Source organism: Meles meles, chromosome 2 (genome assembly GCF_922984935.1).
Source record: "Meles meles chromosome 2, mMelMel3.1 paternal haplotype, whole genome shotgun sequence".
In the NCBI taxonomy this organism is placed as follows: Eukaryota; Metazoa; Chordata; class Mammalia; order Carnivora; family Mustelidae; genus Meles; species Meles meles.
Genome location: NC_060067.1, coordinates 191,026,356 through 191,040,937, shown reverse-complemented (window position 1 = coordinate 191,040,937; position 14,582 = coordinate 191,026,356). Strand labels below are relative to the sequence as shown.

The following is a 14,582-nucleotide window of genomic DNA, read 5'->3' as shown; positions in this document are numbered from 1 at the left end:
AAGGTCAGCAAATGAAAGATGGTTGCCGCAGTGGATCCGGACTAGAGTCTTGGCTCCTTCCCCTGGTTCTGGGTATCTTAATTGTCACGATCTCTCTAAGGTGTATCCTTATTTTAGAATAATACTTATGCCTCATGGGGTACATGTGAAGCTTAAATTAGTGTGAAAAGTGGACAGAAATAAGGACCCATGAATGATGTTGTAAAATTCTACACCTATCTATAGCCTTTGTCTCTCCCTGTGCGCACGCGCGCGCGCACACGCACGCACGCACACACACACACACCCCCCCCTAACTAGTGATGTTAGAAAGCACTGATTAGGATCATCTTAATTTTTTCTTTAGGTTTTACTTTTCAAAAAATCTCACTAGTCTTCAACAGCTCTGAAAAAAAAAAATCTCTTAAAGAACCATCTGATTTTGCTTGTAGTTTTCAATTATTCTGTCTATACTTTGGTGAGCAAGATGTTTTCAGTTTAATAACTGCCTTGAGTTTTGTTCCATTCTGATTGTAATACCCCCACCCCACCCCACAGGAGCCTGTCCTCACAGCCAGTACAGAGGATCATTTCCATTAGTGTCTGTGAGCATTTAGTTGTGTTTTGGGAGGGTGAAGACATTTTGCTCACTGCCGTGTCTTCAGTACTGAGCGCAGTGTGAGGTAAACAGTAGGCGTCAAGTAACTGACTCAAGGAGTAGATGAAGTAAATGGGTAGCCTGACAAAGCCAACTGAACATACAGTGGTGTCAGTAAGGCCGTCTCCTCCCTCCCGGTAACCTTCCGCAGCCTGTCCGACAACTAAGGTTATAGGTATTTCAGGCTTAAGACATAGGTTTTTAATTTTTTTTTTTTTTTAAGATTTTACTTATTTGTTTGACGGAGAGCACACAAGCAGGTAGCGGCAGGCAGAGGGAGAAACCGGCTTCTTGCTGAGCGGAGTGTTGGACGTGGGGCTAGAGCCCCAGGACCCCAGGATCATGACCTGAGCCGAAGGCAGACTCTCAACCGAGTTACCCAAGGACCCTGTGCCTTATTATTATTATTAATTTTTTTGAAGATATTATTCATTTATCAGACAGAGATCACAAGTAGGCAGAGAGGCCGGCAGAGAGAGGAGGAAGCAGGCTCCCCACTGAGCAGAGAGCCTGATGTGGGGCTCAATCCCAGGACCCTGAGATCATGACCCGAGCTGAAGGCAGAGGCTTTAACCCATTGAACCACCTAGGCGCCCCCCTGTGCCTTATTTTATTTAGCTCTGAGGAAACCAGATCTGGAAGTAGAGAAGACAAAACAACAACAAACAAAAAGAACCTTTGGTCTCTGTGTGTCTTTTAAAAATTATTGTGGTTTGGCTTTTCCCCCTCCTCTATGCCCAGACTGAGTGTCAGAATAAAACCTCTTCTGAAATGGTATCAGTTTCAGAGAAACAATATTATGATTAAAACTCCATCACAAAGAACTCATTTAGAACCAGCGCAGACAGCCTCTCTATACAGCATCTGCGCGTCTTCTCCAGCTTAAACGTTCAGATTTCCTTGGGTTTAACCGGGTCCACTCTCTGCACTCGCAAATGGGCAGTGATGCGCCGAAGTGGGGGCTCTGACTGACGGCATCTCAGGTTCTCCCAGTTCTCAAATAACAGAAGCTGATTCAATGAGTTCCATTTAGCAAATAATAAATTTATTAGGTGCCTACAAGTACAAAACACTGAAAGCCGCTGTAGGGGATTATAAAGATGTGTAGAAGAGCCCTGCCCTCAAAGAGCTTACAATCTAGGTGATTAGTCACAATTAGTAAGTCGTGGCGATAGTACTTGAGGTGACTTACAGAGTTCCTGGAACATTCACATCCTTGGAGTTCTCCTGTTGTCAAACTGTAAGGAATCTTTTCCACAGGAAAGCTGAACAGTGGGAAAGAGACCTTTTGTGGACTTAAATGGTGACCTTGGCTTCGCTTCTCAGCATCTTTCTCTCACTGGCTCCTTATTCTTTTAACTTTCTCAGCATCGTTTCCTAACGACCTTTGTTAGGCGAGAATCTCCATGCTTCCTGAACCTTCACCAGGGTTTCCTGTTTGTTAGTGAGTGGCTCAGTGGCAGTTTGGCCTTGGAATGATTTGCAGTCCGATTTTTCCTTCAGCAAATCTGATTTTCATTTTAGTTGCTGCTAGAATGATATGCGTTGCAATCTGTGGTTTTAAAAGTAGGCGTGAGATGCAATACACAGGAAAGCAGGCCAGACCTTTCCCTTACTTTAAACATTTAATAGTGCACTTACGGATTATATTCTGTACAGATATAGAGCAAGTTATAAACCTCTTTTTTTTTTTTCACTTAGACTGTATTCACGTAAAGTGTATTTACATTAGGAAAAAAAACAAAAGCCTTGAGGTACAAAACCCAAAAGAATATCTGAGGTATAAATACAAGTATATTTTAAATAATAATTTTTAACATGCTTTATGTATGTTTGAAAGCACAGTGGACATGTATACATGTTTATCTTAATAGAATGGTATATACAACATACAATCTTACAAATCTGAAAGCTATTAAAATTGAATATACAAGTATATCTTCATGAGGAACACTGATATCCAAAATACTCAAATTTTAAAACTCTAATCTTCCCTTCCTCCACAAATTCTTCAAAGAACCTTTGAAATAACACTGACAATGGTAACTAGATTATAACAAAATAAAAATCCTTCTTACAACTCTCATTCATACATTGTGCACTTTTGATCCATACAAAATTCGCTAATACTGTCCCATGAGTCAGTCTGTACGGTTACAGTGCAACCTGGACAAAGACCACCACCTACCCTTCCGAGAAACTGAGCTGGTGCTTTTTGGGTTTTCTCCCTATGATAACTATTTTCCTTTACCACTAAAAATATAGTCCAAGGGCATCGATATAAAGGAAAAGAAAAAGAAGTGTAGGGAAAATAAAGCAAAAAAACAAAGTTGCAAAACCAGAAAAACTATCTGCTGAAAAGGACAAATCCAACCACTAAGCATGCGTAGCCTTCAGAAATGCCGAGAATAACCACAATCAGCACCTGTTGCTAAATTTTAATGCCGTGGGTTAAATTTACAGGGATTTCCTTGGGATACACATAATTTCCTATGTTTTTGGTGTGTCCTCAAGAGTTTTGGTTATAAACATGAAAACGAAAAGCATTCCAACAGGTAACACGTTCTGAGACTTGATTCGGGAGTAGATGTTAAGAATGTTGAGTCGTTTTATCTTGACTTGTAAAACAAACATAAAAACCCCAAATGAAACTGTGCTTTGGAGCTAGTAAGTGTGGTGGCGGGGGAGGGGGGTAGTTTCTTCTCTGAACTAATTTATACTGGTTAAAAACTCTATCACTATTTGCAGTCAGGTCTAAAGACAACCATGTTTGAGAAGGGACACGGGAATCAATTGACTACAATTATTTGTAAGGAAAGAGGTTGGTTAAAAAAAAAAAAAAAGGAATGTGCTTAAGAACTTGGAGAAAAAAAAGTAAGTGAACAAGGGTGTTGGGTCCCCTTCCTGGATGGGTCCACGGGCAGTCAGAAATTCCAGGTTAAACTGAACCTGACGCATCAAAATCCTTCTCGGAGGCTCCCAGTGTACCAGACACCGCATCCAACGTTTACGTCTCTACCATTCAAACAGCAACAAAACACACATACACACACTCCTCTGTGCAAACCTTTCTTTGCTCATCTCAGTGAGAAACAGCTCGAAGAGGACCATCTACTCCAGTGGATACACCAGTCCCCCAACACGCTGCAAATACAATGACATAGGGACACAGACACCAGTATCGCAAGAGAATGAAGTATCTTCATTATTTTCTGTAATGTCTTTATAGTTTTGCTTCTCAGAAGCAATCTGAATAAGAATACCTTTTCTTTTTCTTTTGCACAGTCTTATATATTCCAGTCAAGGTCTATAATCTAGACCTTCAACAAACAGAAAGCAGCTTTAAAAATGTCTTAAATCGCTACAGTTGATCCCCACACGCCAACTTAGTTTTTTCTTGGTTTTTCAGGACTAGACTCAGAACCCAGTCTTCCAAGGACCGGCAAAGGGTGTCCAGAAACTAACGTCCGGACGGTGGACACAGCCCCTCGGCTTCCATAATCACCTAGATTTGGTGTCTTTGGTTTCAGTGTTCTGATTGCTGAAAGAGTCTCGGATCTTCACGACTTCAGCTGCACACAAATGTCCAAAAGATTTTGTGTACCACTCTGGCATGTGGCCCCTGCAATGGAAAGGGAGAGCAGATGGGTTCTCCACATTGGCAAGCACTGAGAGAAGCCAGACGGAGCTCTGAGTACACTTCCAAGTCTTGATCCAGAAGCCACGTAAGCAAAGATTACTCCTGGTAGTCCCAGGTAACCTCCTGGCACGGCCACTGCACTTTTGGAACCAGAAGTTCCTCAAAGAACAACTTACTGAGTAGAGATGCTGAGTGACATTTTTCAAGGAAAGCTCGAGCATACAGAACAAAAACTGATCACACAGATGGTTGAAAATGTACCAAGACGTAAAGACTGTAAGTGAGAATTTAACCACTTTGTAAAGTTTTGAGAGGTTCACGTTTTGGCTGTACTGCTGAATTTTCATTGAGTTTTCTGGTATGAGCACTCATTCGATTAATTACCGAAACATGGGTTTATTCATATATATTCAGATTTTCAAATACCTTTGAATATAAAATGAGAATCATCTGCTTGCTAGCTCAAGCTCTCAGTTCCTACGGTTTTAAATGCACGGCAGAAGTGTATTACCACTTTCTCTAAGGGATCGAAATTAGGAAGCGGTCCCACAGAGACCAAGAAACAGGGAGGGGTTACTTTATGAAAACTGCTCTTTAGGGAGTAGATAAGATACAATGATGTGTTCAAGTAAGCCATTCTCTGTACCAGACAAAAAGTCTCTTCCTCCTCCGGACCCTCACCATATCACAAAAATGAGAACCAGAACCTACCTTAAATCAGCTCTGCACATGTAGGTGAGTTTGGATTTCCCTGACCCGCAGGGTTCGATCAGATACCTGGAGAGAAGCACATTGACTCGCACCCCTGCCACAGGGGCCCGGTCGTGATCCACGGACGTGAGTAAAAGGGCACATGCCCCCTTCGGTAAATTGGTCCTCCACGTTCTGTAGAGATAAAACCAGAGGGACAAAGATGGACTCTCCTAGAAGCCAAGCCGAAAATGGGCCCTGGTGTCAGAAGAGACAGCTGAGAGGCAGGATCAGTTCCTGTGCTGTGTGACCCAGTCCCGGAGAGGTGGCTTGCTCTGAACCAAGGGCTCTCGAAAGAGTAACTCCGTACGGAGCCCCTACAGCGCGTATATATTCACACACCAGTTCTCTGAAGAACCAAGATGATGTGAAATTTTTATATTTCACGAATGTACTAGCACGTGGACATCCAAATGAGTAGTGCTCTGTTGCAAAGCTCTGGACTAATGATGTGCCATTTCCTCAAGGATTTTGGGAATTCCTCGTTCGATACTGTCTCCAGAGAGTTTACAGATTATAAACAGTTCGGCTTTAACCACAGCTCCCTTGGGACTTCAATGTTATTTCCTGGCTTATGTATTCACTAGCTGTTCTAGCGAGAAAATCTGTCCTAGAAGGGGCAAGAATCTGCTCCCAGTGAACAGAGTCCAATTGACTGTGCCTCTATTTATTGTATTTTAAAAAACTTTTATTAAAGACTTTATTTATTTATTTGAGAGAGACTGAGAGAGTGTGAGCATGGAGAAGAGCCGAAGGAGAAGGACAAGCAGAGTCTGTGTTAAGCACAGAACCTGGGGGCGCCTGGGTGGCTCAGTGGGTTAAAGCCTCTGCCTTCGGCTCAGGTCATGATCTCGGGGTCCTGGGATCGAGCCTCGCATCGGGCTCTCTGCTCAGCAGGGAACATGCTTCCCCCTCTCTCTCTGCCTGCCTCTCTGCCTACTTGTGATCTCTGTCTGTCAGATAAATAAATAAAATCTTTAAAAAAAGCACAGAGCCTGACGCGGGGCTCGATCCCACGACCCAGAGATCACGACCTGAGCCGAAATCCAGAGTTTGGATGCTTAACCACCTGAGCCACCCAGGTGCCCCGAATGTGCCTCTATTTCTGAGTTCGATTCCAAACGCATTCTAACTATTTTCAGGGATGAACACACTGTTTGCAGACATACAGATACATTTTCCGTATCTGGAAGGGTTCAACAGAAGCAAACCTTCTACCTTCACGTAATTTTACCATCTCATCACATTCAGTGACACCAGGTGCATCCCTGCTACAGCGATCCACCTGGAAGCTCTTACCTCAAAACAACGTAGTCCCGGGCAGGATGGGGCGCCATACTGTTCTGGACATACTGGTAAATTTCAGTTTGGCTGTCCAGGATTTCAATCACTTTGGAATCCAACAGATCTACGTCCCAGAGGTGCTGCTCTTTGAGTAGGCGCTTTAATATTTCCTCAGGCATGGCAGGGACTTCGATGGTGGACCGCCAAAGCCTTAGAGGAGGTCCTTCGCTCACCTGAAGAGGATGTTATTTTTCAGTGCTAAGATAACTCATACACACCTACACTTTGAAGGCATACTGCTAGCTATATTTACAGTCACGTGTTTCAAGACTAATTATTACCTATATACTGGTGTCCCTAGGTATATTCAGGAGCAGGCCAGAAAACCTGGCCTTTGACCAATTTTCCGGTCAAAATTATTAACATCTCTCTTCCTGGGATTCATATTAGGGTCAATGCAATAAAACTAAGATCATTTATCTACATGCTAACGCCTGCATGGCCATCTAGATGCTCTCCACTTTTTATCTCTCTTCAAGGCGGTAGAGACAGGATCAAGAAATACTATCATGGGCCTCATGCTAAGCCATACAAGATGTCCCTGCCCTCAAGGGGCTTTTAGTCCTAACAAATTAATTTCTCCCTCAATTAATCCACACTTATTAAAGGGCCAAGAGAAGAGTGGCTGAGAACAGAGGAGTGTGCAAGGGGATTCTGATCAAATTATGGAAAAATCTAAGCATGTCACAGAATGCCCTAACGCCCAATACCTTGAGCCTAGGGAACTGCACTGTGATTCTGTGGAACCAAAGGATTTCAGAGAATGGTCTGGTTCCTCCAAGTGTGAGGTAACTATGATTCCTTGTTGACCTGGCTTCCACTCTTCCCTGGGGAACCTAACCACCTGGCTGGCCAGGTCTACAAGGACAGGAGTGAGTGACAGATCTCCACGGAGAGCTGAGCTGGCCACAGGGTCTCCCCTGTGGAACCTGAACCCTGACCGCTGGAACACAACAAGCTGACAACAGGGCCCAGACTTACCTTCTTATAGGACAGCTCGGCCTGCTCAGATGTGGAACAGCTGACCCAGCCTTTAAACTTCTCCTTGACCTCTTTAAATAGGCTGTCCACACAGTCCTGGAGGAAGTGCTGGTAGTCCGCCGGCGCATCGTGATGCAGGCGTCCCAGTGCTTCCAGAGTGAGGGGCTTCAGCTCCTGCTCCGTGTAGGAATTCCGACATCGACTCATTTCCTCAGGAACCTGTGGGGGACATGAGAGACCAAAAGGAGGGGAGTGTGCCTGTACTCGTTCCCGAGGACCATCAGTGGAAGGGGCAGCGCGAGGGCAACACACCAGGCTCTCCCGCCCGCGGGCCCTCCGACTGCTCTGCTTCCCCGCGTGGTGAGGGCTGGGCCTGCCCACCTCCCTGGGTATCTTGAGGCCACATCACCCTCATAGAGGTATCTAAAAAGCCTATTCTCATGTAAAGTGTTCTTCTGCTTTGGAAAGTCACAGTAGGAGGGTAAATGATGAATACCAGGTGGTTTTTACATGGAGGAGGCTTTTCGGATACAGAATTTATTTCAGATCACTCATTGCTTTTGCTTTCTAACTCAGGGGTATGGAGATACACAAACTTCATTCAACACATTAACTCTAAAGAGCTTACAGATTATTAAATAGAAAAGATGTTCTTAGAAAAGCGGAAAAAAAAAAAAAAAGACATTCTTGAGCTATGTATATCATCTCCAGTTGTGGAAAGATCTTTTGGTAAGATGTGAACAAGCTGGGTGGCCAAGATTTTGTCCTAACGATTTATGTTACCCTCAACAAATAACAAAGCTCCCCAGCTCCTTACCTGGAAAAGCTTCTTGCACTCAGCAATCATATGGGCCAGACCCTGAGTGGCAGCGAGGTTTTCATTCAAATCTTTCTGATCTGGTTTGCCCAAACTTTGTTTTCTCTGCATTACCCTAAGCAGAAGAAACAAGGGAGGGTGAAGATTCAAATATTTACGTGTTTTTAATTCATGTGTTATTCTAGGAAACCCAAAGGAGAGAAAAAAAAAAAAAAACCCATCTTGCTGGAACTATGTGTTACTAAGAGGTTCAGGAGAGCTTTACTTTGATCACTAAAATTCCTCAGTTCTATCAGCAAAGCACAAAAAAACACGAAAGGGACAGTTTTCAGGGAGATCTGGGCTGTTTTAAGCCATCACGTTAAACAGGTTCCTATTTAAATAGGGCGGCTTGGAAGGTCTGGGTATGTTAGTGGGGACATAAAAGGCAGCTTCAAGGGGTGCAAGGAGAGGAGGCATACGTGGTAGTAAATAGTGTCACTATTCTTTACGGTTTAAATAAAATCCCCTCCTGAAGGCGAGAGGACCAACTACTGTTTCCTAGAGGTTTTGTCTTAATCTTATCTGATCTCTGTCTTCTGCTCCTCTCTAGTTCCCTATCCTATTGAAGATGGAATGCCTCAGTTCACGTGAGAATGAGATAAAAAGATATTTTAAGTATTGTACGGCCTTTAGAAGCAAAGCTAAGGTCATCTAGCACAACTAGGCCTCAGGACTCTAGCGAAAGAGTAACCACCCAGTACCTTTGGAGCTGAGGAAAAGGATAAGCAGGATGGGTTGGAGGTACAGGGTACAGTCCGGTGACCTATCTGCTGTGAGGCCCTTACGTGACGCCTTCAGAGCAGTAAACAGTTCAATGGGCTCGGCCATTTCCCCATCAGATGTGGGCAGGTTACTTATTAAACTTATTAAACTCCCCGCATTCCCTGCCAGGATCTTCACCTCCTCGATTTGTGACAAGGATTAAATGAGAGAATGAATGTCAAGGGTGTAGTCCGGTGGTTGGGTCAGAGTAAGTGCTGAGCAAATAACAGCCTTTGATATTTTCCAGATCCTCTGACTTCTTCAGCCACTCCCAGCTTACATACATCTAAAGAGAAGCTTTGCACACAATGGGCTTCGGCCCTGTCCTGGCTTTAAGGCTCAGCGTTATCCTTAGTTCTTTGAGACCCAGCTAACTGCCTTACAACTTCCAGCACAGGCTGGGGGCTTGGCTTTCTCCAGCCCGCAGAAGCAAGGGCGGCAAGCACCTTATTTCCATCCAGTTTTGAGATCAGGAAATCCACGTGATGATCTTTGGCTGGCAGAGAGTGTGACGGCAAGGTCACAGAGGTTGCCATGGAGGGTCAGGGCAAACACTTGCCAGGGCAAAGCACATACCCAAATCTAATTCTCAAAACCTGGTTGCCATGAAATTGTCTAGAAATTCACACCTCCGGGGCTGACAAGAAAGGAGGGCTGTGAAGGAAGGAGGCAAACTCCTCTTTGCTTGCCTCAGGTGTGAATCCAGCAAACCCAGGGGGACAACCAAGAAGGAAAGATATGCTGCCCCGGTCTGAAGAACAGAGCGTATGTGTGCACATCTCGTTGGACCCGTACCTTGGAGAAGAATTCTCTCTCTTCAGAGTGTTGAGGTGGAAAAGGGAGGGCGCAAGGCACACAGCCAGGTTGGTGGGAGTCATCTGGTTTTCTTTTACAGCTGCTGTGACATCGCTCAAGAAATAAAGAAGGGTCTGTAGGACCTCCCGGTTCTCATCAGGCAGGAGCATAATGGCGGCCTTGATGGCCTGGAGGCGCTGGTCCTTGGGCACACCTGTACAACACCGGCATTTCCCCGGTCAGCTCAGCGCCTGTCCACGCACGTTGCAAGGAAACGTCCCAAAGCAAACATCAGCCCCAAAGACCTCGTGCCCAGTACTGAACAAGCACTTGCAGAAAGTGTACTTGAGGTTAATATGGAAGAAATTAGGGACCGCCACCAGCGTCACTAGCCTCAAGTATTTCCTGTCTGTGGAGGAGTTGAAAATTTTTCAACACCTACAATGCCAATATCCTCCCCTAAATCTGCCTCGGAGTTCAACTCCAGATATGATGTTCTTTGGGTTTACGGAAATTAGTTCTCTTCTTCTAAGTATTTTTTAAAGAAATCCCTAGTTTACCATTCTCGATTACTGAAAGTATTACACACATTTATACTTTGGTTTAGTCTCAGTGAAAAATCATATCTAAGATACGTAGAAAGGAATAAAAACTTTCTCTCAGCCTTGACACAAAATGCTCAGTATCTCTGGGGACTTTCCAGAATTATAACTGATCTGCTCATTCGTAAAATGCAGAAAGGAAGTTGCTAAAACACTCAGCTGAAACAACAGCTATTCTTCTAGTAATTTCTTTAAGTTTTGGAAAACGTACTGAGAAATGAGTATAAAAATATATGCTTGAGAAACAAGCCAGTAAAATAACATACACATAGAAAAAGCTGGGCCCAACCTTCAGGTCTCCTTTACTAGGCAAATCTGTCTTTTAAGAGGCATGTGGTGGAAAAATCAAGTCACTCAAGTCCAGCTCCATAGCACAAACTGATTAAAACAGCTCCATGGTTACAGTACATAACAAATACCTTGGTGGGGAAAATGTGACCTGTGTTTTCATAAAATCTGAAAGGATGAAACAAATAATGAAATAATCCAGATCAGCTCCATTTCTCATAAAATAAAGTCCAATGCGCTGGTTTAAGGACGATTTGAGCACGAAGAGAAGCTGCTTTTATATTACATCGCTGTAACACCACACTGAGCCAAGAAAAACACGGGGCTGTAAATGCTATAATCCTGATCTTGATCATTAATTTAGACAACTGTTTGCTTTAAGCTCTACTTAAAAGTGAGAAGGGCATGGGTATTGTTTCCCAAGTATTTCTGGCAGAAGCGGAGAAGAATAACAGAAAAAGACTATTTATTCATTTTACAGCAAATAAAACACACAGACACCTGTGAAGTTTTAAACACAACAGGCCCTGCTAGAGAGATGCAAATCAAAAGAAGTATCTTGGTATCTGCTCTTCTAAGCATCTTCGATGACACTGTTCTAGAAGCAAATGAAAGTGTGAGTTCCTGGATCAGAATGTAAGAATGTGGCGAGCACCTGGGAGGCTCAGCGGGTTAGAGTGTGACTCTTGATTTTGGCTCAAGTCATGATCTCAGGGTCATGAGATCGAGCCTGGCACTGGGCTCTGCACTTGGCGTGGAGCCTCCTGAAGTTTCTGTCTTTCTCTCTCCCTCTGCCCCAATCCCCTCAAAAGAATGTAAGAATGGGTAATGGTACCAGTAATTAGAGAACGATAAGGGAAATTTGTTTTTGCGTTATTCAACAGGTATACAGAAACCTGTCCCACAAACAAGGAGAAAAGAAAGAAACCGGGGACACAGATTTCGAAGAGGTCATCATGCGGGTCCCAAGAAACGGCATGAAAGGAAGCCACAGGTTTCAGCTGGTCCCACTTTTCCCCAAGGCTGACAACGTGGAGATCAAAGAACACTTACACTGATAGATCTGCAGAAAGGTTTCTGAGAGTTTGTTCGTCATGAGCGGCTCAGGAAGGTCTCGAAAATACTGCTTCAGCATGTCTGCCACATCATAAGCGGACTGGCCCTCGTAGCTGATGCAGTCTACGGCACTTTCATTCATCTGACGCAGAGCCTGAATCCGGGATTTGACACCGGATTTTCTGAAGAGCCCAACCTGTGCGAAGAAAAACACGACATGTCAGGATAGAAGCGGCATTTCCACGGCAGAATTACAGAAAGGAGGCCCGAGTCCGAGGCTCGCCGGTCCCACGGGCCCTGCGCACAGCGGTCCTCACCTGCTCCAAGCAGTGGTTGCGGAGGTAGCGCATGGCCTGCTGGATGCTCTGGGGCAGGGGCTGTCCCGTGCGCTGCACATTGACCGTCAGAGGGACCCCGAACACGTTCCGGTCCTTGTAGTCTGGAACCTTGATCCTCTTCATGAACTTGGGCACTGCCCTATTTAAAGACCAGTAGTGGGGGTGGGGAGAGATGTTTATTTGTCTATATACCCTTATCCATCTTTGGCAGGGAAACCCTCTGGGCTTTAGATCTGTGCTAATCAAGTGGCTATTTAAATAAAATTACAAATTTAGTTCCTCAGTTGTACTGGCCACAGTTCAAGCGCTCACGAGCCATCTGTGGCCATATATTCACCAGAGGAGTGAATACAGAACATTTCCACTATCCCAGACAGCTCCGTGGGACAGGGCTATTCTGGATCTTCTGAGAGTTGGGGGCTATGACACCCAGGAACATTTTCTCTGTTGGAGATTCTCTTTCCTCTACAACCTCTGAGAACTGGATCTATATTCTTAAGGGAGCCGATGGGCTTCCTTACAAAATGGCAGCACAGGAAGGACCAGAAACAGAAAACATTCAGGACCCTAATAAGGCACTTCATGACAATTTGAAAAACATGCTCCTGTCCGTCCTATAAATGGGTAAGAAACACTTCTAAGTTTTTGATGAGTTTCAAAGCATTTAAGGTATAAAAGGCTCACGTAATGCTGGATGAGGAAATAGCAGATGCGTGGTGTTGGTCCAACATAATGAAAACCAACTCCACAGCTCAACAGAGGGGGCCGAGCTAATGACCCGAAGTCAAAATAAATCCTCCTGCTGATGACCCCGGAGAGTATAACATCTTTAAGTTTCTAAAAGAAGATGGAAAAGAACAATGAGGGTTTTGTGAGCCTCCGCCAGGCTCCCCGGAGTCCTAAAACCAGGTCCAGCCCCAGCAGTAAATGGAACAGCAGGAAACCGATGTCATGCATTTAATGCTGTCAAGCAGAAATTTCAGCTCTACAAGTGACCTCTCTAAATAGGACAAGAAAGGGCAAGGCCGAACAGGAAAAGAACTTTGCGTAGAATTTCTCCCTCTTCCACGGATCCCACAATGCGAGGCTTTACATTTGGTTTTGACTCACTGGAAAAACTGACCAGAACTCAAAAAGTATTGTGGACTTTCAGATTCTTGAGGGTTTAGTGGGAAGCGGGTGGGCAACTCAGAAACGAGAATGTAAAATATGTATTTTTAAACAGCCAGCAGGGAAAACCGGGCTCTGAGCACAGAGGAACACTGCAGAAGACAGACTGCTTTGCCTGCTCAGGGCTTCCCCGCAGCCACGACACATTCGCGTTTAGAGCCCTACGAAAGGTAAGCTAAAGCGCAGAGCCAAATTTGTATTTCCATACAGTTAAGTATATGGTATCACAGCTCTAAGTGTGTATAATACTCGCTTTGTCGGGGGAGAAAAGCCTGGCAGCGGAATTTGCAAAGAACACATTACGATCTCCACCGAGAATCCGAAGCATGTGGGGATAAACCGGTCAATACTTATTTCTGTCATTCAGAACAAACAACTTCTGTATTTAGCGAGGCTCACATAATAACAGCCTTTGAACGGGAGGTGCTTTGATGCTGAAGTTAAACTCACTACAAGTCCTGAGGAGAGAGACAACACTGCTGACTCTCCCGGGTACCTCCGGCCGCTACTAAGAGAAATGGGCTGCTTCTGTTTTTCTAGAAAGCAGATTGTGCAACTGGGACGATGAACACTCAGATGAGTGAAAAGGCTGAAGGACACCTTGCAGACACTGAGATGCACTTGGATGTCAATCTGGGGGGAGGTGTCTGCTTCGCACCGACAGCAGAGAACTTAAGGCACGCACGTATCAGGTCCCATGCACTACCCATGCGGCCTAGTAGTCTCCGGCTGTGCTGTATACGCCAAGGGCCGAATTCTTTTTTTTTTATTTTTAAAGATTTATTTATTTATTTGACAGAGATCACAAGTAGGCAGAGAGGGAGAGAGAGAGGGGGGAGGAAGCAGGCTCCCTGCCGAGCAGAGAGCCCAATGTGGGGCTCGATCCCAGGACCCTGGGACCCAGGACCTGAGCTGAAGCAGAGGCTTTAACCCACTGAGCCACCCAGGCGCCCCCAAGGGCCGTATTCTTGAAAGTATGATGAACATCTGATGAATTTTACCTTCACGTATACGTTAATCTACACTATGTCAGAGCAGCGGATCCCTTGTGTTTATTATTTGCTGTTTAAGAGTCTCTGTTAGAAAAAACATAACCTGAATTTTTTTAGCACAGGTAGATTTTTTTGAGTGATGCTTCAAATATTTACATCAAAAATGATTTCTAAAAACATACACGGAGAGGGTTATAAGGCCAGATGCTGTAAACGTCTAATGTTTCAAAGTTGGTCTCAATATCCTATGATATGAACAAAATTTTTCTTTCCTTCTTTCCATAAGTAGGATCTGATACTGTACATGTATTTACCTATGGTGGGTCATTTCTTTCTTTTTCTTAAGATTTATTTATTTTAGAGAGGGG

At 44.4% G+C, this 14,582-nt stretch overlaps 1 protein-coding gene across 4 annotated transcripts in view; it reads right to left on the bottom strand.

Annotated features, from left to right (window-relative positions):
- Positions 1 to 3,850: 3,850 nt before the first annotated feature.
- DLC1 (DLC1 Rho GTPase activating protein) overlaps positions 3,851 to 14,582 on the bottom strand; it is a 418,852-nt gene continuing 408,120 nt past the window's right edge. For all 4 annotated transcript variants that reach the window (XM_045997026.1, XM_045997029.1, XM_045997031.1 and 1 more), the window contains 8 exons: positions 12,032 to 12,191; positions 11,712 to 11,910; positions 9,769 to 9,982; positions 8,170 to 8,284; positions 7,353 to 7,571; positions 6,327 to 6,544; positions 4,989 to 5,162; positions 3,851 to 4,259 (listed from right to left, as the gene is read on the bottom strand). In XM_045997026.1, coding sequence (XP_045852982.1) covers positions 4,139 to 4,259; positions 4,989 to 5,162; positions 6,327 to 6,544; positions 7,353 to 7,571; positions 8,170 to 8,284; positions 9,769 to 9,982; positions 11,712 to 11,910; positions 12,032 to 12,191 — 1,420 coding nt within the window. In that variant the 3' untranslated portion in view covers positions 3,851 to 4,138. The remainder of the gene's footprint in view (positions 4,260 to 4,988; positions 5,163 to 6,326; positions 6,545 to 7,352; positions 7,572 to 8,169; positions 8,285 to 9,768; positions 9,983 to 11,711; positions 11,911 to 12,031; positions 12,192 to 14,582) is intronic.